This window comes from Podarcis liolepis (assembly GCF_965112155.1).
Source record: "Podarcis liolepis genome assembly, chromosome: Z".
Classification (NCBI taxonomy): domain Eukaryota; kingdom Metazoa; phylum Chordata; class Lepidosauria; order Squamata; family Lacertidae; genus Podarcis; species Podarcis liolepis.
Genome location: NC_139570.1, coordinates 22,491,852 through 22,516,739, shown reverse-complemented (window position 1 = coordinate 22,516,739; position 24,888 = coordinate 22,491,852). Strand labels below are relative to the sequence as shown.

General features: G+C 44.6%; 1 protein-coding gene across 2 annotated transcripts; it reads left to right on the top strand.

The window, feature by feature from the left end:
* Positions 1-1,017: 1,017 nt before the first annotated feature.
* On the top strand, positions 1,018-24,506 carry TBX22 (T-box transcription factor 22). 2 transcript variants are annotated; one of them, XM_083484476.1, is made up of 8 exons: positions 1,018-1,577; positions 3,071-3,218; positions 8,241-8,342; positions 11,521-11,695; positions 12,915-13,079; positions 15,987-16,051; positions 18,394-18,479; positions 22,001-24,506. In XM_083484476.1, the coding sequence occupies exons 1-8, from the start codon at positions 1,430-1,432 to the stop codon at positions 22,612-22,614; spliced, it is 1,503 nt and encodes a 500-aa protein (XP_083340602.1). In that variant the 5' UTR covers positions 1,018-1,429; the 3' UTR covers positions 22,615-24,506. The 2 variants fall into 2 exon arrangements, with proteins under 2 accessions (XP_083340602.1, XP_083340603.1); XM_083484477.1 differs by lacking the exon at positions 18,394-18,479 and having other exon boundaries at positions 22,001-22,533.
* The last annotated feature ends 382 nt before the right edge of the window (positions 24,507-24,888 follow it).

Genomic DNA, 24,888 nt, shown 5'->3' with positions numbered 1-24,888 from the left:
TGCAAGCGCCTCGCGGCAGGGACCAGCCCCATTAGGTTTCACGCGTTGCTGTTGTAAAGCGCTGAATGAAACTCAGGATCAGCATCATCAAAGAGACGCCGTTCCCACCCTTAGTTCCTACAAAACTAGTCGCCTCTTTGGGGCATTTTAAAACAACTTCAAGAGAAGCCATTTTATCAAATAAGTCTGCGTGGAATAATAACTTGAAATCAACGTATCGCTTACAACGTATCGCTTTTACTGTACTGGGCAGTGGATGTGGGGAGATTTCAACGGAACTTCCTTCCCCATAAAAGGCTTCATTGGAAGATTTGACCCCGAGCGCGCAGAAATTAACATGCAGCCCGATCCTGTCTATGTTTACTCAGAATTAAATTCCATTAAATTCTCTGCCACTTACTTGCAAGTAAAGACTCACAGGCTTGCTGCGGCTGGGATAGCGACAGCTTTGTTGTTGCTGATGATTTTATTTTATTTTGTTGTTGCTGTTTTCGTAACAGAATTAAAGGTCGATAATAACAACAACAACAACAACAACAACAACAACAACAACAACAACAACAACAACAACAACAGGCATGTTTGTTTCGATGGAAAGGTCCGGAAGCAAACTCTTTGAAACACTGCTTCTAGTCCTCATTAATTCCTTATCCCTCCCGCGCCGCCCAGTGGTGCGAAGACTTAGCAGGAGACAACTCGCCAGATCTAGACCGGGACTGCAGAAGGGATGCCCAGAAAGACGCCTCCTATTGCTACTCGCTTCTGCTCTTTGCCTGGCAAATTGGCACCCAGCAAGCAACATATGTCGAATTCCCTTCAAAGTTTGCCGACGGAAAGGAGAACAGAGTCTCCGACATTCATCTCGGTAAGGAGGGGCGAGTTTTCCTCAACCCCATGGCCCTTCCCCATTTTTCTCCCCCGCACCCCCTTCCCCCTCTCCCTCTCCCTCATCCTCTCTCTTAAGCACTTCCAACAGTGCCTAACACAAACAGTGGAGTCTGTTGGCTCGATCCAGGTTCAGCTGACTTCGCGTTCCCTCTCCTTTTCTTACCCTTGTCAGTCTTACTCCTCTGTCCCTGGGATTTGCCAAAGAAGGCAGTTCTGTTCTCTCCACACACACACACCCCACCTTTTAAAAAAAGTAGGGATGGAAATGTCGTCTTCTTTTTGCTAGTCGCTTCCTCGGAGAGCCATTAGGAATCCTGAATGGAGCTGGGAAGCTGGATATATTTTCTCACTCTCTAGGATGCTGCGCAAAGTGTTGGAAGGGGGTTGATCGGGCCACAAGCCCTTCTGAGCTGGGCTGAAGTTTCTTTTCGGCTTTGAAGAGGGGGGAGTAGGGGAAGCAAAGAAGGAAGGCTTCCCTCCTGATCTTTCTTTATTTTATTCTCTAAAAGAAGAAAGAGACTCCACATTTGGAACGGGGATCATGGCTTTGAGCTCCAGGGCGCATGCTTTCTCCGTGGACGTTTTAGTGGGCAACTCGGGGAAGCGCAAACTTCTGGATTTGGAAGAAGAGGAGCGCTCTGCTGAGAAAGTAGCCGAGAAGACAGTCTTCGGGAAAAACCAGGCGCCAGGTAAAGTCGCCCTTCTCTCTTCTTTCTTCTAACTGTAGTGCTAGTCCGGCAACCGCCGAATCGTGCAGTCCAAACTATACATTCTTCGAAAGTCCGTCAGCGCGTTTAGAATTGTAGCCTGTAAGGATTCAGTCCTAATTTCCTGCCCCAGCTTCCCTGAGAGCAAATTCCCATTTAATCCAAAAGAATTTACTTTTGAGTTAGGATTGCGCGGTTCAGCTGAGCCTCCCTCTGCGTCTGATAGGGTTTACTCCCTGGTACAACCTTAAGAAAAGCATGGCACGGGAACATATTATATATTGTATTTCTTCATTTGCCAGCCGGAAGAAGAATCCGGCGTCCCCCTAAAACTTGCTCTGTTTTCAATAACTCTTGCCCCAAATAAAAAGTTAGGACTGTGTTGAATAAGCGAAGGGTAAAATAACAAGGGACTTTGTACAATGAAGGCGGACGCACGCCGAGGGGGTACTTTTCCAAATCCGAGTGCTAAACTGTGAGTTTTTAATTTAAGATTCTTAAATGTGAATAGGGCTCAGCCGTGCTCCCAGTTCTACTAAAGGGAATGGATCAAAGCCTCGTTTTACACCGAGGGAAGACCAAAGCGATTAATCTGGGGCCTGTGGGTGATCTGTGTTCTGTTTCGGGCATAACCTTTAAACTCGCGCAATTCAAATGAAATTTAGACAGGCCAATTGCAGCGAAAACTACACCTAGCGCTCAATTGAATGCCAAGTAATTGCTTCAGTGGCGGCGGAAGAGAGGTAATCCCCCCCCCCATCGTTATTTACACCCCAGGGAACATACGACCCCGCAAATGTTACTGGACTGTAACTCCCATCATTCCTGACCATTGACCAGACTGACTGGAGCAGATGGAAGGTGGCGGTCCAAGAGCACCTGCAGGGACCGAGAGTTCCTCATCCCGGATTTACTCTCGTCTTCCACACATTTACTTGCGAGCTCATATTTCCCCAAAATTTCTCTAGGAACGAAGCCGTGCTAAAATAAGTCATATGTGTGCGTGCGTGCCTGCAATTGTTTGAATCGTTTCTTTAAAAAAATAACCACACCATTTAAAGCACATTAAAAGCACTCTGTTTTCCCCAAAGACTCATGGAAGCTGTAGCTTGTTAAGGGTGCTTAACAAACTACCGTTCCCAAGATTCCTGCGTGGTGCTGGTAAAGTACTTTGAATCCATAGTGTGAATGGAGCAGGTTCGAGTGCCATCAGATTTTCCTCCCAGCAGTCCATAGGAATTATCGGCGCCTACAAAGTCTCTGCCTAGAAAAACCTTCCAGGACTTCCAATGGATATTTGAGAGCACTTCCTAAAAACGAATGGCTCTCAGTGGCCCTCGCAACGCATCCCTGCAGCTTCCGCTTGAATTCCGATCCGAGCCACTCGGAAGGAAAGGGAGCCAATGGCATGTCCAAGCCGCGGGGAATCGCTGTAGTTCTGTCCCCGTACCCCGCTTGCATTTATTTCCTCCCAGAAAAGAAATCTAAGGGAGAAACGGCGGGCTCCCTCCCGGAGGAAACCAGAGAAGGGGCCGGAGCGATCCAAGTGGACCTGCAAGGTTCGGAATTGTGGAAGAGGTTTCACGAAATCGGCACTGAAATGATTATCACCAAAGCCGGCAGGTAGGGCATCTGGTCCGGAGTTTCATATCTCTCTTCCTTTTTTTGTCATTGTGTGTATGCGTGTGCTGCGCGCGATCTGCCCCCAGATAGCACTCTAAATTTCCAGTAACGTGTTAGCGACTGTGCTTGCCGGCGTGTCAGCTGCTGTGCTAAAAATGCACACGATTGCTCTACCCTTTCCAATAAACCAGCGCTGGCATGGTCCGAAGTCTATGCGCTCACGGAATTGTGGGTTCGATCAAGTAAATTACTAAGGCTGCTGTCCTATACTGTACCCGCTTACCTGGGAGTAAGGCAAGCCCCACTGCGCTGAGTCGAATTTACTTCAGAATAGACATGTATAGGATTGTACCGTAAGGCCTTTTTCTTTCTTTTAACAAACACGGGTGGATTCTGGTACATTCCACCTTTCATTCATTCTTATTAATATCCTGTTTCTGAGGGACACTTTCCAAGTCCCGCCGGTTTCAACGCCAAATAATTCAGCGCTTGCTCAACTCTCTCCTGGAAAGTAACTGATTGATCTTGTGAGTTCTTTGGTCGGGGTGGGTCGTGCCCATACTATGCACAAATGGCATGCTTACTCAGAAGTAAGCCACACTGTGTTCTAGAGGGTGCGGGAGGCTTATTTTAACAACGGAGACAAATTTGTTCTCCCCACAACTCAGGGAGAGGCGTCGCTATCCTTCCCCTCCCCCTTTTATTTCCAATGAAAACGAAACGGGGAAATCAAGGGACCTTTCTTGCCAGAGGTTACATTTTTTAAACTCAGCACCTCAGTGTCTGAGGCAGAATTTCCGTCCATGGTAAGGCGAAGGGATACAGAAAAGTCTGAAAGAGCCTTACATAAATCACAATTCAGAACCGTGGTTCCATCAACCCTAACAATTACTTTGCCTGCTCCAGTTCTCTAGAGGCGCGGGTGTGTGTTGGTCCTTGCTCAATCCTGAACCGAAGCTCCTTATAATCTTGGAGGGTAATTCCTTCACACACACACCCCTAACGCCAAGGACCAACACACACCCGCGCTTAAGATAATTTGTTTTCCCTATTTCAAACCAAATATTTGCAGTACGGGGGATGGGGGAAGCACAGGCAGATATGTTTATCGTTTGCTCCTGTCCTTCATCTACACTGCAGGCTCCCCTCTCCTCACGACCTGGAATAAATTCTGTAGCGAAAAGCTCCTCCTTAATAACAGTGATCCTGATAAGATCGTGATTTGGGAGAGTGAGAGAAAACTGATGAGGTCAGCTAATGGATAATTCGGTGGCCGAGGACTTTACTATGGGGATTTTGTGATATGCGTAAAACTTATCACTGGTCTCCCGCACCGACAATGCAGTAGCCATTTTCTAATATCATTTTACATAAAAGGTTATTCAAGTCCCGGGCCCGCAAACCCTGAAGGGCCAACTTAGCAGGTTTCGGTGAAAAGGAAGTAAAATATATATAAACCACTAAACCCAGAGTCTAAAATTACGTTAACTGCACCACTGAATCGATAAAAAGACAATCTCTTCCCACGGTATTCTTTCTCTTACCATCGCCTCTCTCACAAGTTCATCCTTCGCTGATCAAGAGAAATGACTATAATAACCTTCTGCAGGGTCTTTTCTCCATTAAATCTATTCGATTCCCAAACCAGAGCTCCATGAATTAGTGGGTGACGAGTCATTATCACCAAGGCCCGAGCTGTTAAGGCAAAGCTTGAGGCTGCAATTTCATGTACGTTTACATGGGAGTAAGAACTCGGTGAGACTTACTTCCAAGTGAAGCCTTAAAGGAACAGAAGAAGCTGCCTTATACTGTCAGTTTGTCTACATTGACCAGCAGCGGCTCTCCAGGATTTTAGAAAGATAATCTTCCCCGGTTCTAAATGCAGATACCAAAAATCAAAGCATGTGCTCTTCCACTGAGTTAGTAAGACTGTGTGACATGTCACTAAAAGGGAAGAATGTGAGGAGCCTAACATCAGGATCCTAAACATCCTTGGTTTGATTTCAGTGCATTTCAAGGCAACCTATTCCTAAGTAGGTGTCCTTTCTTTTAACTACTGGAGGAAACTGTGCATGGATTTGATCTGCCTACAATCCTGCCCATGGTTACTTAGGGGTAAGGCCCTTTAAGCCAAGCAGGACTTACTTCTGAGTACTTGATTTATTTGATTTCTTACCTGCCCTCTACTATAAGGTCAGAAAGAGACACAAAACATTTCTGATAAGCCTTCCTGGAGAGAAGGCTGACCTTGTCACCAGTATGGCGTCATTAAAAGAAGGAAGGAAGGAAGGAAGGAAGGAAGGAAGGAAGGAAGGAAGATGCTTTTAAAAATTTGTTTTTGAACATCCATGCCTGAGGATGTGTGCCGTGGAATTCCAAATCTCAAGATTCCAGTGTTTTTGGCACTCAGTAGCTAGATGGATGAAATGCATAGCTTTAAATGCTTTTGCTTTGTGCACCCATTTGTTGTTTGGCTGAACATTTTTGCAGTTCTTTGCAGAGAGAGGGAGAAAGCGAGATTAATTTATGAAGGTCATAAGAAAATATGAAGGGCCCAGTCTGATCAGGCCAAAGATGTATTGTTCTCAACCTTCAGGAAACCTGCAAGTGGCACCTGTGTGCAACAGAGTTCTCCCCACTTGTGATTCTCAGCAACTGGTATTCAGAGGCTACTGATTCAGACAATAGAGGGAGAACGTGGCCATCATGGCTATTAGCCATTGACAGCCTCATTCTCAACAGATAAGAGTTGTGAGGAGTCAGAGTGCAGTAAAAGTCCCTGGCCAAGTCAGAATGTAGACATCTCCCCTTATTTAAAACACCTCACGCAACATCCCTTGCAAGATTATTAAAACAATGAGAAGCCAATGTAGTGCCCCCAGATGTTGTTGGATAGGAATTCCTATCAGCCTCAGCCAGCATGGCCTATGGTCAAGTTGAAGTCCAGTAGCATCTTGAGGGCACCGTGTTAGCTACCCCTGAAGTCTAGGGCAATAAAAGGTTCTGCCCTGAATAGCAGGTGCAGACAGAATGGTCTTCAGAAAAGTGCTATGCAGAGGGTAATATGTTTTACTTCACTTACTTCAAAATGTGGGAAACCATCCATGCCTTATTTGCTCTCTCATCCTTACCCTTGACCTCAGCACTGCAGTGGAAAGCCAGGAGTTCTGTGGTGCCTTAAAGGCAGAGGTGCACTGGAATTCTATACAACTCTACTCAGATAACAGCCCTATTGAATGCACTGGGACTCACTCCTAGCTAACTAAGGCTGAGTTCACACTCTCAATTACTGTGCACTCACTGTGTTGGGTTTTTACCCAGATTTCTGTGCCGTGTTCACACAGGCCATTATATATTTTTTAAAATGCACATTTCCTGCAGGGTTTTTTTTTTTAAGCACAGCTGGGTTTTTTTTATGCATTGTTTCTTAAACCAGATTCACATGGGTTGGAGCATTCAAGCCTTTTCTAATTTATCTCTAGCCTCCTTTGCACAGGGCAAAGACACCCCCATCCTGTAGTGTGTACACAAACAAAATGTGTTTGTGACACTATGAAGCCCTGCTGATGTGAGCAGGGAGAGAGGAAAGACCCATGGAAGGTGTGTGTTTATGTTAACAACTTCACGGCCTTCTAAAATGGTAATGTGAACATACCCCAAGTATAGGATTGCAGACACATTTGTTAGGAGACTAGAGGAGGATGGGGAACCTGTGGCCCTCCAGGTGTTTCTGAACTTCATGCCTCCCCAGCCACCATGGCCAACAGTCAGATGCAGTGAGAGTTGTATAGTTCAGGAACATCTGGCATGTTTATTTACTGTTACATTCACATCCTAACTTTTCTTTATTTCATCCTCACAACAACGCTGTGAAGTAGGTTAAGCTGAAAGATGGTGACTGGCCCAAGGTCACCCAGGAAGCTTCATGGCTGAGTGAGGATTTGAACCCTGAAAGGTCCTGGTCCAACATTCTCGCCACTATACCATTGCTGGCTCTCTGTTCCTCACTGCTGGGCTGGAATCTTGTTTTTCTGGTAAACCTTTCTACGGAACTGGCACATCGACATGCTCTTTCATCCCCACTCTCTCCTCCCCTTGGTCTTCGGTCCTTCTGAGACTTTCCTTCCTACCTTTCAGCCGCAGCCCAAGGCTTGGTAAACGAACAGTCTGGTCCTACTGACAATCTGTTGGAGGGAGAGAGAGAAAAATCCTGCTGTGGTTGGGGTCCTTTTTCCCACGAAGCATGTTTTAAGATTTAGCATTGATAATGGTGCCTGAATGATTTCACACGCATTCGCGGGTATAGAAAGATTTTGGAAAACGAAAGAAAATACTAAGCACTTTTAATCGGGCTTATTCACTATGACAGAAACCAGCAATTTACGACTTCTAGTAGTATTTTGCATAACACTATAGCTACTTATGTTCTTACTAATAGGAAGGGTTCAAACTATTACTTCCATGCCGGTTTCTATCAGGTCTCTGTGGCGCAATGTGCCAGTGCTGTTAACCAGAAGGTTTGTGGTTCGTGGGCAAGATTCCTGCACTGCAGCGGGGTGGACTAGATGACCCTTGGGGTCCCTTCCAATCCTACAATTCTTTGATTCTGCTACACCTGAAAATAGATCATTTATCCCCTTCTGATGTGATAGGGAATGGGGGTGATGATAATAGAGGGAGCAGCAAAAGAGGGAAACTCAGCCGGAACCTGTTCATGTTTACTCGAAAGTAATTTCCATTGAGTTCAAGGGGGCTTACTCCAAAGTCAGCGCGCACAGGATCATGCCCATTTCTTGCAAGTCTCATCAGCTGTAAGCCTTGCAATGCAAAGGGAACGGGGTGTGAAAGGCAGGTTCGCCGGCCTGAGACTTCCGGGGCTCATAAAGCGGCAGGTATCCCTTCAGGTATGGCTGTGGACAGTTGCGCGATGACCCCTGAGCAGTGGAGACAGAGCGGGATAAGAAAAGAACCAAGGAACTGGATGCCAAATGAAACCTATTGCTCTTCTTACGCTTCTCGCAGGAGAATGTTTCCGTCGGTCAGAGTCAAAGTGAAAGGTCTGGATTCGATGAAGCAATATTACATCGCCATAGACGTGGTGCCGGTAGATTCGAAAAGATACAGGTAAAACGCGGACCGTTCTCCTTTGGAAGCTAAGCAAGATATAGGGTCAGTTCACACGTGCACGCTCTCATTCGCGGATGACTTCAGCAGGAGGTGATGACGACGTGCCTCCTGCTTCTGTCAGGGCCTTCAGCTCCCAACCAGCACAGAAAGGGATGCGCATATGGTAGCATCACCTCACACTCAATCTTTTCCCAGCTTCATCTGCCAGTTACAGGATGGTTCCTTCCTACATGTACGTGTGAATCAGTCCCGCTGATGTCGAAGGGACTTGCCCCTCCACCCCAGTAGGCCTGGAAGCCATTTTAAAGCATGCAGATGCGCTTCATGCAGGATTCCCTTTTCTCTTCAAATACGTCCCCCGCTCCCTTCCTAATTTCATAATATGACCATCAACTCACACGTGAAACTGCAGTCCGCTCTTATGCCTATTTTCTCATATTCAGCAGGATTCCGCCCCCGCCCCCCTTCTAGGAAATAACCGCGTCTCCTCAAATCATTCAGGGCCGGAGTTATGTGGAGTAATCCTAAACCGATTCCTCTTTTTTTAAGCTTTTCTGACCCATTGGCAAAATATATCAATAGTTTGCTGTTTGCACGAATTGACGACATCCCAAATACTCTGAAGTATCTGGACCCAAAGAGATATTTCCCCCACTAATTCCTGCTGATTTTAAATCCGCATGAAAAACAGCAGTCAAAAACGGATTGTAGGCAGGGCTCTTCAGACGCTGACAGAAAGATAAGATCCAAGTCAGTTCTAAATGCGAGTTCTTAAAGCGCAGTGCTATGTCTGCACAAAAGTAAGCCCTACTGAATTCAGTGGGGCTTACTTCCATGCAGGTGCGGTTAAGACTGCAGCCTAAGCAAACTCCTTCAGACTCCATAATAAGTCAAGCCTGCTGGTTCAGGTCTATAGCCCATCTAGGCTAGCATCCTGTGGGCCGACCAGAAGCCTGTGGGAAGTCTGCACGCAGGACCTGAGAACAGCAGCAGTTCCAAGCAAATGGTATTCCATACATAGCGCCCCAGACCGTGGTGGTAGAACAAAACCATCGAGGCTAGCAGCTTTGTCCTCCATGAAATTATCTAAACCTTTTAAAAAAAGAAGAAGGGGGAAAAAAGGTCACCTGAGTTGGTGGCCATCACTGCCAGTGCCTCATGAGGGAGGGAGTTCCACAGGTTAACTATGCGCTGCACGAAGGAATCTACACACTTCAGATCTGCGTAAAGAAGTATACGTACACACACGGCGGGCCTGCGTCCCCCGGGCGCGAGATTCTATGTGCCACAGACAGAAGCTGTGTGCCCCACAGTCCCGTTTACTTTCACCCCGTGCTCTTCCTTCCACCGCTGGTCTGGGAGACGATGTGCACATTGGTTTCTACAGTACCTCTTTCCCATATAGGTGCTTTTGATCAGGACTCTTAGGAACACGGGAAATTGCCTTATACTGAGCGTGATTATTGCCTGCGCGCCCGGGTTTCAGGGAAGTATTCCCAGCACTACCAGGAGGAGATGCGGGGCAAAAGAGACGTTCTGCCGCTGAGCTACGGCCCTTCCCCAAAGGGCTTGGGGAAAGTTGCAAAGTAAACAAACAGTTCGCAGGACCTCAGGGAGCCTTCGACAATAATTTGACAGGTTGAGATCAGGGGCTGCCTTTTGAAAGAGCTGCCTTTCTCTCCCACATCAAAGGCAGCAGGAGCCTTGAGCTAACGCAACAGTGAGCGTGTTACGTCCCAAAGGTTTCAGTGCGGGATATGTAATCTTGTTGTTTAAATCGCTCACGGAAATCAGATATACTTTCTATAAAATAATAATAATGCCAGTTTCGGTGTTCCTTTTGGGAAGATCCGCCCCACACATTTAGGATATTCAACACATATGAAAAGCACGCTGGAAACTAGTTCTGTGAGAGGAAAGCTGCGGTTCCCATGATTCTTTGCGAGAAGCCATATGCTTTAACCGTGCTTTAAATATGTGGCGCGTTTTTGCTCTGTCGTTGCTTTCGCAGAGCAACCCTATACATAAGAAAGTTCCCCGAGTTCCATAGGAGTTACTACCTAAAACAAAAGAATAGGATTATTAACACTGCGATGCTATACACCCTTGCCTGGGAGTACGCTCCATAGAGCTCATTGGGCCTTACTTTTGAGTAAGCATGCATGTGGTCCTTCTGTCGGTGTTCTAAAAGTGAAAAAATATTGAGATGTCCGCTGCAGAGAGAAACATACTCAGGGTTCAGATACCTGTCCTTGTCCTCCTACCTGACGTGAGTGAATTTCATGAAGCGAATGTTTCAAGCGCTGAGTCCTAAATAGAACTATAATCTCTTTGTGGGCAAAGCAGGGGTAAGAGTATAGGGCGGAGGGGGGGGGGCGGAAGGCTGAGACTTAACGATCGCGAGCCAGTTACGGTCCCGCGGAGTGTCTGGCAAGGAAAAGGAGGCTTTAAAAATCTGACTGCTGGGGATGCTGCACACCTGGTCAGTTTTTTGGAATCCCTTTGAAGGAGCCCTGAGTTTATAATGAGGCACAGGCAATGCCCCCAAACTCCGTGCACATTTCACAGGACCCCAGAACAGAAAGAACCTGGAGGAAACTGCAACTATAGGATTTAGTATTTAATCATTATTGTTAGAGATCAACTCAGAGTTGATCTGCTACTAATAACTGATGTTGGAGCGTAGCATCAAGTGAAGAACTTACTGGTGTTTTTTTTCCATTGAGCTTCTTGGTCTCTCTTTACACCAGAAAAGGAATCCTAGGCTACCAACAAAAAACAGCTTAAATAAGTGGCAAATGTAATAAAAGGGTAGCCTTCTGAATGGGCAGTGAGAGATGAAGGAATGTCCTCAACATTCCATTTTTAAGGGCTCTTGACAGGGTAGGCTCTGATTGCCAGGTGACTCAGCACTGCTGCCAATCATGTGTACTCTGCATAACTCAGAAAGAGGGCATAATATTGTATTGGGGGTGTGTGCTCAAGAATGTTTGTGAGTTTCCTACAGGCAGAGTCTGACTGTGAGAAGAGGATGCTAGGCCATTGGTCTGATCTGGCAGGTGCATCTAATGTTCTTATGATGTGTGGTTGAGAAGCCAACTACAGGACTTAATGTGGGTTCTGCATCAGATTGTTCTGCTGATTCCTAACCTCACGACCTCTGTCCCCTATGAAGGTATGTCTACCACAGCTCCCAGTGGATGGTGGCTGGAAACACAGACCATTCCTGCATCACACCCCGGCTTTACATCCACCCAGATTCCCCTTGCTCTGGAGAGACCTGGATGAGACAGATCATCAGCTTTGATCGGGTGAAACTGACCAACAATGAGATGGACGACAAAGGGCATGTAGGTGTGGATTGGAGGGTGCACTGCTATAACGGGAGAAAAAGGGAGGGATGGACAGAGTTTTCTTGTTGGAACAAGAAATAACTTTTAGGGCTACCCTAGGATTTCCTTATATGTGTGTTCATTTGAAACCATTGTATGTGGCACTCTTCATTTTACCAAAATTTCTAGGGGAGCTCATGCCAATTAAAACAAAACAAAACCCACAATCAGTTAGGAAGTTGGTAGTCTGTCTAGCTTTCAGCATTATTACATTCAGAGTCACAGCCCCACATGCTTTGCAGGTTGGAATTTAAGAAATTGCAAGCGAGGGAGAGAAAGTTGTGTCTCTGTGCATAAGTGTATGAGTTCAGTTCCTTTACCATAAAGTCAAGGGACTCGGGTGGTGGTGTGGTATAAACCACTGAACCTAGGGCTTGCCGACCAGAAGGTCGGCGGTTCGAATCCCCGTGACAGGGTGAGCTCCCGTTGCTCGGTCCCTGCTCCTGCCAACCTGGCAGTTCGAAAGCACGTCAAAGTGCAAGTACCACTCCAGCAGGAAGGTAAACGGCATTTCCGTGCGCTGCTCTGGTTTGCCAGAAGCGGCTTAGTCATGCTGGCCACATGACCCAGAAGCTGTACACTGGCTCCCTCAGCCAATAAAGCAAGATGAGCACCGCAACCCCAGAGTCGGCCATGACTGGACCTAATGGTCAGGGGTCCCTTTACCTTTACCATGAAGTCACCACAGTGATGCAAGGGCCACATCGGAGAAAATGCATAGCTGGAGCCCCTTTGTGCTGCAGCACCTGTCCCTCTCATCCTGCTCTGGTAATGTAAGGGCATAAAGATCCAATGATGGAGCTCCTTACCACCCCCATGGTCAAGGTCACCTCCCTTGGAGCATAGATCAGCACTGACGCTATAAACCAGAGGTAGGAAAATGTTTTCATTCCAAACACTACATCTCCATTTCTGGGGGCTACATGCCAGTGATACACATGACCAGGGGCAAAAGTGGGTGGAGCAATGGATATGATTCTTACCTCTATACAATTGCCTAGATTTCAGCCATAGAAAAGCCAGAGGCTTCTATGCACCCTTTCACCCACCCACCTGTGCAAGTGAGTGGCACTCAAGGACACAGAATAGGGCTGGGAGAGTCCCAAGAGCCAGATATAGTAGCACTAGGTCCCTAGACCTGAGGTTTTTAAAGACATTTGCCTGTCTTCTCTTACAGATTATTCTGCAGTCCATGCACAAATACAAGCCAAGAGTCCATGTCATCGTCCAGGATTCCCGGTTTGATCTGTCCCAGATCCAGTCACTGCCAGCAGCAGGTGTTCAGACCTTCTCATTTAAAGAAACTGAATTCACCACTGTCACAGCCTATCAAAACCAGCAGGCAAGTTAATAATAATAATAATAATAATAATAATAATAATAATAATAATAATAATAATAAATTTTATTTATATCCCGCCCTCCCCAGCCGAAGCCGGGCTCAGGGCGGCAAACAACAATCAAATAATCCAACATTCTAAAAACATTTCATTATAAAAATTAATTAAAATCAAATTGATGGCAACCGTTAAGCAAAATTCTGTGCAGATTGCCAGAGGAGGCAGTCAGGTTGCGCCATTACTTAAGAGATGCTTCAAAAATGGTACTTCCATTCATTTCTCTTCAGAATTTGGAATTGTGCAAATTAAGGTAGTTTCTTTTCCACCCTGAAGTGGGACTGATGTATAAAAAAAAAATGCACGCAAATAAATTAACACAGAAATGCATTATATTATGGAAAACTGTTCTGTAAAAATAGGAAAACTATCATGCTAAAATGTGTGTATTAGGAGAAAATCACACTAAAATCCCAATGGAGTTTCATGAGAACTCGTTTTTAAAAATAAAGAAAGAAATACAAGTTGATGTGGAAAGGTGGAGAACTGAATTTAACACAGGAAAAGTGAGAAACCCAAGAGAAACTGAAATTGACACATTCACCTATCCCTAGTGCGCATAGTCTTGGCCTGAACCCTCTAAGCTAGATTACATCCCTCAGGTATGGTGGAAAGCGCTACCAATAAGGTCAGCTTCTGTATATGGAAAAGTGTGTGTGTGTGCGCGCACAGACCAAATTGCAGTGTGCCTCAATGTTGATTAAATGCTGCCCCTACACAAAACTTGATGTTAATGTGAATGAATCTGTCAATTTACATGTAATTTGGTTTCTTATTTTTCCAGTGTTAAGTTTGGTCTGCCCCATTTCTGCATACTTTTCAGATATTTTTATATTTTAAGCCCTCATGAAAATTCATATGCATTCTCAGGCACATTTCTCCTGTCATACAATTTTTGCAAGTCAGGTTTCCTCTGTAGAGTGGATTTATCCATGTTATTTTGGCTGATGGATGAGTTCCTTCCACACCCTTTGCACTTATATACACATTTTTGTTTGCATTCTTTAGTTGGAAGACTGTATCACAAAATCCAAACAAAAGCAAAGAAGAGCTGTGTTCCGATTCACATGTTTGGGCCAGGGAAGTGTGGGCTTTGTGAAACCCAAATGAATTGCTCTCTCATTCCTAGTTCAGTTATTTATACCAAAATTTTTTTTGGGGGGGGTGTTTTCCTTGCAGGGGGCACCACTCATAGGATTTTATTTTGAGTTACAATTAAAAACAGGGACAACACAAACAACAATACAACAGGGTTATTAATAGAATAAAAAAACCTCACTGAAAACAATCCCTACTATATCATGCATGTGAGGTCATTTTTTGCTCACAAACTATTTGCTCATAGTTAAGATCTTTAAATGACATAAATTGAATGATAATTATTATTACTTATAAATTGTGTGGCGGTTTAACCACGAGTGTGCCAAACTGCACGGATGCATCAATAGAACAGTACTGAAAGTATATTGATGTGAGCATGCATAAGATCACATCAAAACTGCTGATTTGGTGAAGTTTTCTCTTTAGAAGAATCAGGGCAGTAACATTAGGGTATGAGTCTGCAAAAGCCTATCCAGATATGAAAAGCTGATGCACAATTTAATATGCAATTTTATGCTGGTTTTGTTTATGTTTTGTATCTTTTAAAAATGAGCTTGCTTTTACTTCTGACTTTTTATTGATAATTTAAATGAGTATTTTATTTTATGTGAACTGCTTAGAGGCTAAAAAATATTAGCAGTATATGAATTCCAATCAATCAATCAATCAATCAATCAAGGAATGACTTCAAAGTTGTAGCAGATGCAACACATTCTAACCCAACAAATGATTATTAGTTAAACTGGGATTCAAGAGGAGTGGAACAAACTCAAAGAGCAGAAGAACAATAGCCTCTCACAGCCTCACCATTTATATCCCTCTCCCTACACTCATGTATACCTAAAACCCCTTACTGAGAACAGTGCTCCACAAAACTCACAGAATGCACTCTAGTGACCATGAAAAGCTCATGTTTATATGTAGGGTAATTGTGACAATTTCTTAGAAACCTGTTCTAACATTGAGCACATATGAGTAGGTTTGGAAGGATCTGTTGGTCTTGTTCTGTCCATTTCTCAATTATCCAATATTCAATTCATTTCTCCGCACTTCTGCAGCAATCTGCATTTTAAAAAAAGAATAATTAATCAGCATTTTAGTGTGAATTTCTCCCAGCAAACATATTTTTGCATGCTGTTTTGTACACATTTTTTGCAAGCAATTCCCCTTAATATAATGCATTTTTTATGTGTTTTTCACTACTACATTTATTTTTATGCACTTCCCCCTAATATATGCATTTTAAAAAAACATTGTTTGGAGAACTGCAACACAAAATTCAGGCAAATGTGCATTTTGAAGGATGACTGTAGTTACGTTTTCATATTGTTTCAGAAAGGGCAGATTTCATAGATTTGCCTTTAAGTGTGAATGGAATCAAATTTCTCCTGCAAATGAATGACATTCTGTCTAACTAGGTTTTTGCCATTCTAGTGTTGGGTTACTTCAAGGCTAGGCAAATTAAGGCCCGGGGGCCAGATCTGGCCCAATTACCTTCTAAATCTGGCCCATGAACGGTCCAGGAATCAGCGTGTTTTTACATGTGTAGAATGTGTGCTTTTATTTAAAATGCATCTCTGGGTGATTTGTGGGGCATAGGAACTCGTTCATTATTATTTTTTTCAAAATATAGTCCGGCCCCCCACAAGGTCTGAGGGACAGTGGACCGGCCCCCTGCTGAAAAAGTTTGCTGACCTGGTTACAGCACTCAAACAATTCTTTCTTTGTTGTTTTGCTCCGAATGTCCACAGATAACAAAACTGAAGATTGACCGGAATCCCTTTGCTAAAGGGTTTAGAGACCCCGGAAGAAACAGGTAAATTATTATTATTTATTTGCTGGGCTGTCCACTAGTTAAAGGTACAGTGGTGCCTCGCAAGACGAAATTATTTCGTTCCGCGAGTTTTTTCGTCTAGCGAATTTTTCATCTTGCGAAGCACGGTGTCGGAAAAGTTTTGGAAAAGCTTCAAAAATCACCAAAAACCTCAAAAAAGGCTACCACGCCACGTTCTATGAGTTGCTCCTCGAAGTCAAGTCACAACTGTATTAACGGTGTTAAGAAAAAGGAAACAAACTTGCAAGACATTTTCGTCTTGCGAAGCAAGCCCATAGGGAAATTCGTCTTGCGAAGCAGCTCAAAAACCGCAAAACCCTTTCATCTAGCGAGTTTTTCATCTTGCGAGGCATTCATCTTGCGGGGCACCACTGTATCATAGTCCGGCCTTGGTCAGCTTCGTGATCTCCAAATGTTTTGACTACAACTCCCACCAGCCCCAGCAAGTGCTGGTGAGAGGAGCTGTGGTTCAAAACATCTTGAGGAGACCAGATCCATGAAGGCTATCCTAACTAATTGATAGTATGAGTTTCAGTGTAATAACCGGTTAACCAATGGAGTAGTAGCTTTTGCCTTGTAGTTTTCTATTACATAATATTGCAGTTTTCCAGTTTCATCTGCTATTTTCCTAAAACACTTAGAGTCTGCTTTGCTATTAAGCTGCATATACACATATGAAATAATAAATAATATTTGCACATGGTAAAAACAATAGTTACAAACCCCCTCTGTCCAAGCCCTCTCCTTGTTTTCTGATGACCCCATGGGTGTTGCAGGAGGCACCCAATGCGGGACAAAGGGAGGAGAGACTCCTATTTTAAAGTGGTCCTTATTACTCGCAGTTTTCACAATATTTCATGTTTATTTCTAATATTCAGACGTATGCCTCTGAATACCAGTTGCTGGGAACCACAAGTGGAGAGAATGCCGGTGTTACTCTTGTGTCTTGTTTGTGGGCTTCCCATAATGGGCATCTGGTTGGCCATTGTCAGAACAGAAAGCTGTGGCAGATGGGCCTTTGGTCTGATCCAGCTGCAAGGCTTTCCTTAAGTTAACAAGCTGGAGCACATTTTAAGCTAAGCAATTAAACAAAACAAAAATTAATCGGTTGCAATCTGATTTATGTGTCATATCCTACTTTCATGTGCATAGTAAGATATATTTTTGCCAGAATCTCAAGAGCCACCCAGGATCCAGTGCATGCTCCCTAGAGCTTTTGAGACATCCACCTTCCAAAAACAACCCTCCCTACCTCTTGAGGGCCAAACTAGATTATTTGCAGGCTATTTGTTTGCTATATGTGAATAGTCTGTCACTACATCTGTTTGTTTAGTGCAACAAAACTGCCTTGCTTCCTGTCTACAAACTTGCTGGATGCAGAAGCTTCTGCACTGTGGCACCCTGCACAAAATCCAATGTACCCCCCCCATCACTCACCTTCCATTGAACGTCATAGTTGCAGCACCTTCTGTGATGCCCCAGAAGCTTCATACCTGGCGTGACTGAGCCACTTGTACTCCCCTTTGATGAGAAGGGTGCATTCATAGTGTGGAAACCTGCATGTGGATTGCCCCTATCAGAATCGAGGCCTTCATTTTCTGTGAAGGGGGGTGGGTGGGTGGGTGTAATACAACTTTTGGTATACAGTGGTGCCCCGCAAGACAAATGCCTCGCAAGACGGAAAACCCGCTAGACGAAAGGGTTTTCCGTTTTTGAACTGCTTCGCAAGACGATTTTCCCTATGGGCTTGCTTTGCAAGACGAAAACGTCTTGCAAGTGTTCCGATTTTTTTTTGCTTTCCCCCCTTTTTCTAAGCCGCTAAGCCGCTAATAGCTTTTTAGCTGCTAATCCGCTAAGCCTTTAATAGCCGCTAAGCCTTTAATAGCCGCTAAACCGCTAATAGCGCTAATCCGCTAATCCGCTAATAGGGTTGCTTCGCAAGACGAAAAAAACGCTAGACGAAGAGACTCGCGGAACGGATTAATTTCGTCTTGCGAGGCACCACTATATAGTCATTGGTAGGTTGATACACTGATAATCTCAACAATATCCTATTTTGTATGCCTTGGTCTCTTAGGATCGTGGGCAAGAAAGAAAGTGTGATGCAGGGATATTTTGCTTGAATTCTGTAATCCCCCCCCCCCCATCTCCATAAAGGAAAGTGGAAATTTGATTACTTTTACAAGTGTTCATATTTCCTATTTGGCCATTTCCTATAATGCTATGACTCTGCTAAATAGTACCCCACTTGTCAATATCTGAACCAGGCTTTGGAACATATTCCTATGCAAGTGCTAGGCTGATGTCCCTGCTTTGCTTTGTAGAGGAGTATTGGATGGACTTCTGGAATCATATCCGTGGCGACCATCACTTACCCTAGATTTTAAGTCTTTTGGTGCAGAAAGTCTGGGTAAGTACAGAATTCTCCACTGTTTCTGAGATCATTATGCTGAACTTTAAGCAACAGTGGCATGATTTTCAACATGTTCAGTGCAGTCAGTTCCTCGGAGGCTTTGGCAACCTGAATACTGGGACAGCAACGAAGCTAATTTTCAGTAAAGACATTGCATCTGATGGCCATGCAAATTTGGCTTTTAACTTTCTGGGCTAGAGAATTAAAATTATTTAAAACATCATTTCCCTGCCCCGGGGAAGGTTAGGATTAGGATCCATGTTTCACTCCCTGTTTTCTTGAGGCAGGGCTGGGAAAGTCTCCTGCATGAGACCCTGGAGATGTACTGCCAGTCAGTGCAGACAATACTGAGAAAGATGGATTGGTGATGTGACTTGGTATAAGGCAGCTTCCTATATTCCTGTTAATGCTGTATGTCAGCATGCTCATGAAATGCTTTTGATAAAGGGCCTTTCCACGCTGACCAATACCATGTCTCACAGCAATATAATGCTGAGCTGGGCTGACTTGAGCCCCTTCAGGTCTACTCTAAGCATGGCTAAGCCTGAATCCAGAGCTTAGCTGAAGGATTTCTCCTTTTAAACTGTTTTAAGAAGAAGCAGATTTCCTTTGGAAAGACCATAGATTGGTGGTAGAGAATCTAGTTCCATGCCTGGGGAACAAGAAGAACCAATGGTCTAGGGCAGGGGTGTCCAACAGGTAGTTCTGGTTGATTGCGGGTTGGGGAGCTCAACAACTCTGGCTTCCTAAAAAAAGCTCAACAACTTTGGTAGATCACTGCCAGTTTTTTTTTTTAGTGGGAGTACATCTCAGTCTCTTGAAAGTTGGACATGCCTAGTCTAGGGCACCGGGGAAAACACAGTGGCAGCCCCCAGCCCCTATCCACTCCAGAATGAATGGAGATAGGTCAGTGTGATGGGTCTCATCAGAACACCAAGACCCCAACAGCTGCCTGAGCATGATGGATGCTGGACCTGATTATCCCCATGAGGGAGTGACTGGGAGTTACTTGTCTAAGGCCACCAAATGAGTTGAATTGAAGGGCTTTCTGGTTCATTGCCCAACCTTGTGCAGCCTAGTCCCAGGCCTGTTTACACAGGAGTCAGTCTCACTGCAGAGCCAGCCCAAGGAATTTGGATGCCTGAGGCAAAGGATGAGATAGTGTTCCACTTACCTACGCAGAGAAGCTGACTGGACTGATAGCTGATTCTCATTTCAACAGGGAGCTTCATTCACTGCCCCTAAAGAAAGCAGGCTCATTTAGGGAAATGCCATAGCCTTGCATGCAGAAGGTCTCAGATGGAGTGCCTGGAGAAGTAGATGGACCAATGGTCCTATGCTGTGTATGGCAGTAGTTGCAAAAAGAACTCTAATTTCCGGCAGAGGGGTTCAGATAGGGTAATGGCAGATGTCACTTAGTGGTGTCTGGTGCCCAGTGGATCTGGCAAGGTGGAAGCCAGGGTGTCCATTATTAAGTGGAGGCAGAGCCAATTAATTCTAGTTTTCTCTCATTTGCCCTCCTATTCACTGAATCCACACTGCACTGGTTATTGGGGATAGCCTGAGGTTGGTGGGGTAGTGCCTCATTTCCCCAAGTGGACCCCCCCCCCAGCATCTGCCACTGGAAATGTATTTATTTATGACATTTACATATTGCTTAATCATTAGAATTTCTACGTGGTGTACATAAAAATAAACCATACAAGGAATGTAACAAAACCAAATAAATCATCATAGAACCAACAGAAACTCAAACTAACTTAAAATGCCTGCTGGAATAAGGGGGACTTCATCATGCACCTGGAGTTCAGAAAAGAGGGTGTCTTTAATTAGGAAGAGAGTTCCACAAGCTTGGGCCACAAGTTATGAGCTGTTCATCTGTGCCACTGGGGAACACCAAAGGGGATCTCATTGATTGAGCAGGGATATAAGGGAGCAGATGGTCCTAAAGATATTGTGGACCCCAGTTGTTCAGGGCCTTGTAAGTTAATACAAGAACCTTGAACTTGGCTTGGTAACATATGGGCAGCCAATGTGAGCTTTTAGGAACCAGAGTTCTGTGTTGGCAGTAGTCTGTCTCCAGCAACAGTCTAGCTACAGCATTTTTCAACAGCTGGTGCCTTCACACCAGGCACAAGGGTAGCTTCACCCATAATAAGGCAGGTCCTGTCTCACTCTGTTCAACGGGGCTTTAGCTACTATGCTGCTACATTAGTTCCAGTGAGTTTCAGTTGCCTGGGGTCCTTATTTTCATTCTGAATAATTCTGCAATAATTTCGTACAGAAAGCTAAAATATTTGTTGATTTTGGATGCCAAGTAGAAGGAGGATATGCTGTTTTAACAGTTCCTTTTCATCAGCCTAGCAAAGAGGGAGCTGTTGCATCTTTGGGGCCTGCGGGCAGCTTGTCCTTTGAGAATCCTAGGTCTTTGGCTTCTTCTGAGCCCAACTGATTAATCAAAGGGGGATTTGCCCCCTTTTAAGATTTTGCTCATTAATCCATCAATTAAATTGCTCAAAGCTTGCAGCCTGGATAAATACTCAGCTTTACATTCTGGTGAGATAATTACACATGCTTGATTGCAAGGAACACTCATTCCACTTTAAACTCTCTCCAAAAGAGTGTGGAAATGGCAGAATGAGTGTGTGTGTGTGTGTGTGTGTGTGTGTGTTTGGAGAGAGAGAGAGAGAGAGAGAGAGAGAGAGAGAGAGAGAGAGAGAGGAACACAAGGGCAGTCAGAGAACTTACCATGGCACTCACCTCTTCCCACCCTCAAAAACTGGTACCACGAATCAACTGCAGAAAATAATTCTTAGTTGATTTTCTGTCATTCTGTCAAACAGTGTTACAATTTCAGCCGTGTTGCACACACCATCATTTCAGTTATGCTAATAGTTTTCATACCTTTGGCGACCAAACACAGACCCAGAGTGAGATCTCGGCCCAAAATCATGACAGAGCAAGGCTCCCAAATGGCTGCCCATGATCTCATGGGAGAAAATGGGATGTCCCAGTTTTCCTGGGGCAGTTGATGGGTATGGAGCCAACAGGTTAGGAGAAAATAGAGAGGAGAAAACAATAATTGCTCAGGCAAACTTTGTGTTTGAACAGGAAGTCCCTTTAGCTCTTCCTGTTGAGGCAAGCCAATGGCCAATCTGGGTGGAGTCATTCCAATACCTGGGATCTCTTTACATTCTAGAGCAAAAGTAGAGAACCTTTTAATCCCAACAACCACATTCAGCCATGGACAACTTTCCAGGGTCCATGCAACAGTGGTGGGCAGGGCCAAAAGCAAAAGTTCATGGAGCAACAGATGAGAGTGGTTGATTCAGTAGGCCACTTTCTAAACACACAAAATGTCTCTATGTCTCTATTATTGCATGGTGCATTTTCAGGTATGTGATCGAAACCCACCTCCAAACAGCAACAATCTGGGAGTAACCAGAGAGAGAAAGGGAAATCTCTCTCTCTTTTTTAAAAAATATTTTAACAACATAATTTTCCTTGCCTTACTGTAGGTGGAAGTCCTGGGTCTTCCCCTGTGACACCCCCCGGGGGAACTCCGTCTCCTCTCAGCTCTCTTCTCTCCCCCTCTTGCTCTCCTCCTACACTCCACCTGTCAGCAAGCAACCTCAGAATGTCATGCCCGGAATCTTACCTCCACCACTTTGGCCTCCCCGTCTGCTACAAGATTTGCCCTACCGGCCTTTTAAGACAGCCATCGCTGATATTCCCAAGCCATCCCAAACTGGGAAATGCTTCCAGCCCACCCCTTTTGCCTCACTTCATGGTGGAGATGCCTGCACTGTCTTCTCTGAGCATAACCAACGTCAAAAGTGGCAAAGCAGAAGACCTAAATGGACCAAGCCCCCAAGGGCCCAGTTCTGCTGGACATATGCTGTATGGCTTGCATGCATCTGGAAACATTTTCCCATCAAGTCCCATTACCCAGGAAGCCCTTAATTGTGCCTTACATCCTCCATATGGTTTCTACGGCTATAACTTCTCGATGCCATCCAGGCTGATGAACACAACAGGACATTTCAAAGCAAACGACGGTGTTCCATCCCCTCTCAGAGAGAGCAGGTGCAACCACTCTCCCTGGCCTTCTGCAATTAACCACTGCCTCTAATGGGACTCCTTTAACATCGCAGAAGCAGTGGCATGTCAAAAACTGCAGAGCTTCTGGCCTTGGCTCATCAGCAAAAGCTGATGGATTGCTGGCAGTGGACCATGGAGTGGACCATAATCGGATGAGTTGAGCGCAAAACTTTGACATCCTGAGATTCTCTATGGCAATGAAATTGCGTGTGGTTGTTTTTTTTAAGGGAGTGGAGTTTGCTAAATATTTACTGGAAGGGCAAAATCCACCATCTGTTTGTTGTGGGAGGGAGGCTCACCATTATTACTGGCAGTGAATCATAGTAGAGCTTCAGTCCTGGCTGCCTGGACACTATATAGTGTCTTCCACTGTGCCTCAGAAATAGAGATGCAGGATCATTCCCTGAAGATGGGAAGTACGTAGCTTCTGGTGTATCTCTGGAAAGGTGGTGGCAGGGAGAGGTGGACACTATTTGGTGAATATTTGACAAAATGACCCTCCTTTTGTGGGGGAAGGCTCAAGGTTAAAAAAACAACCAAAAAAAAAAAAAACACCACTCAGAATTTTGCTCTCCACTCAGAAAAAAAAGTATTTTGAGAAATTGTGGCTGAGCTCTACCCAAGCTGCCTCACTGATTTTCTCAAGGGACCATCTGTCTTCATAATAACTACACAAAATATGAAAGATATTGAAATAGGGGGGAAGCTGAGATTGCTAATTTACTCAGTCATTTAAAGAATTTGGGTAAAATGTAGATTGGACGTTCTTTCTTTTATTTTTTATTTTTTAATTTTTTTAAAGCACTTTTCAGCAGAATTTTAGCATCCATGAGATTACTGAAGTGTAAAGTGATCCAAAGGTTATTTTCACCAGACTCTGTGCCTTTCTCATTCCTCAGAGTTATTTTGAGAATATCTTTGCATACTCAAATTGATTTCATGGATCTTTTAAAGGACTGATGCCTCAATTCTTCCTGTCCCCAACTCCCTCTCCCTGTTCTCTGAGCAAAGCACTTATTAGACTATTGTCCCATTCAATCTCTCCCCCCCTCCCCCCTTGCCTCCAATCACTATTAACTGTTTATTAACCTTTTCTATGTTCAGTGTCATAGGCCTGTTTCCTCTGGGTTGTACCAGTTCAGGTTGCAGATAGAGGCTGTTGCATTATTTGCTTCTCTTTATATATGTTCTAAAAAGTGCCCTGCACATAGAAAATTAGCATGTTAGGGAAAATTCTAGGTAGGAACCCCATACCCTCCAACATTTCTCCGATGAAAATAGGGACGTCCCATTCCATAATGATAATTATGAGGGTCAGATAATTCCATACCCTCCCACATTTCTCCAATGAAAATAGGGACATTCTGGGATCAAACCAGAAACTGGGATGGCTTCTCTAAATCAGGGACGTCCCTGGAAAATAAGGACACTTGGAGGGTCTGGAACCCTTCTCTTGACACTTCATCTAATATATGGAGGGAGATATTCTGAGTGAAGGTTTCAGTCCTGCTGACTCACATCTGTGGTCTGAATTGCTCCAGCCCAAACACAAATTGGCCACCATGAGAACAGAGGGACAAACTAGACATGACATGAAGCATGTGATTGGTCCTTTTATGTGCCTTTAGTTTCGTTCACTGAATAGTACTTGTGGGAGTAGCAGTGGTGCTTTCAGGACAGGACTTTGGGGCAGGTATCCAGAGTCTCATTCTGGACTCAGTCTCCCATTCTGAGCATGGCAGATATTGACTGGGGCGCAGGTGGAGGGAAAGTGGTTGTACACACGCTTTTCATTCAGTGCTGTGTTGCCAGCGTGTGTTCAGGGCACCAAAACAGCAGAGGCACACACAAAAAGGAGACCCATCAAATTCCATCATAATGGAAACACACACACACACACACACACACACACACACACACACACACACACTTTCTTACACTCCACCACAACTCTTTCTCCATTTTTATTTTTATTTTGGTTCTCTTTTTATTACTTATCCCCACCTGAACCTGGGGGCGTTCCTACAAATGTAGATAGAAATAATGCCAGGAAATCAGATCCTGTTGTGCGTTGCAATAAATCTGTTTTGTTTTGTTTTATAGTTTAGTATTGTTTTCATTTCACATTACAAATGGCGGGGCACCATAATCTTTTCAATGCTCAGGGCCTCTAATGGTGTCAATACAGCTCTGTTCACATTTTAAAAGGCCTGACATCTTCAAGCAGGGCTAAGGCAGATTCCTGTCTGAAACCCTGGAGAGCAGATAGACTACTGAGCTAGATAGACCAATGGTCTGGCTTGTT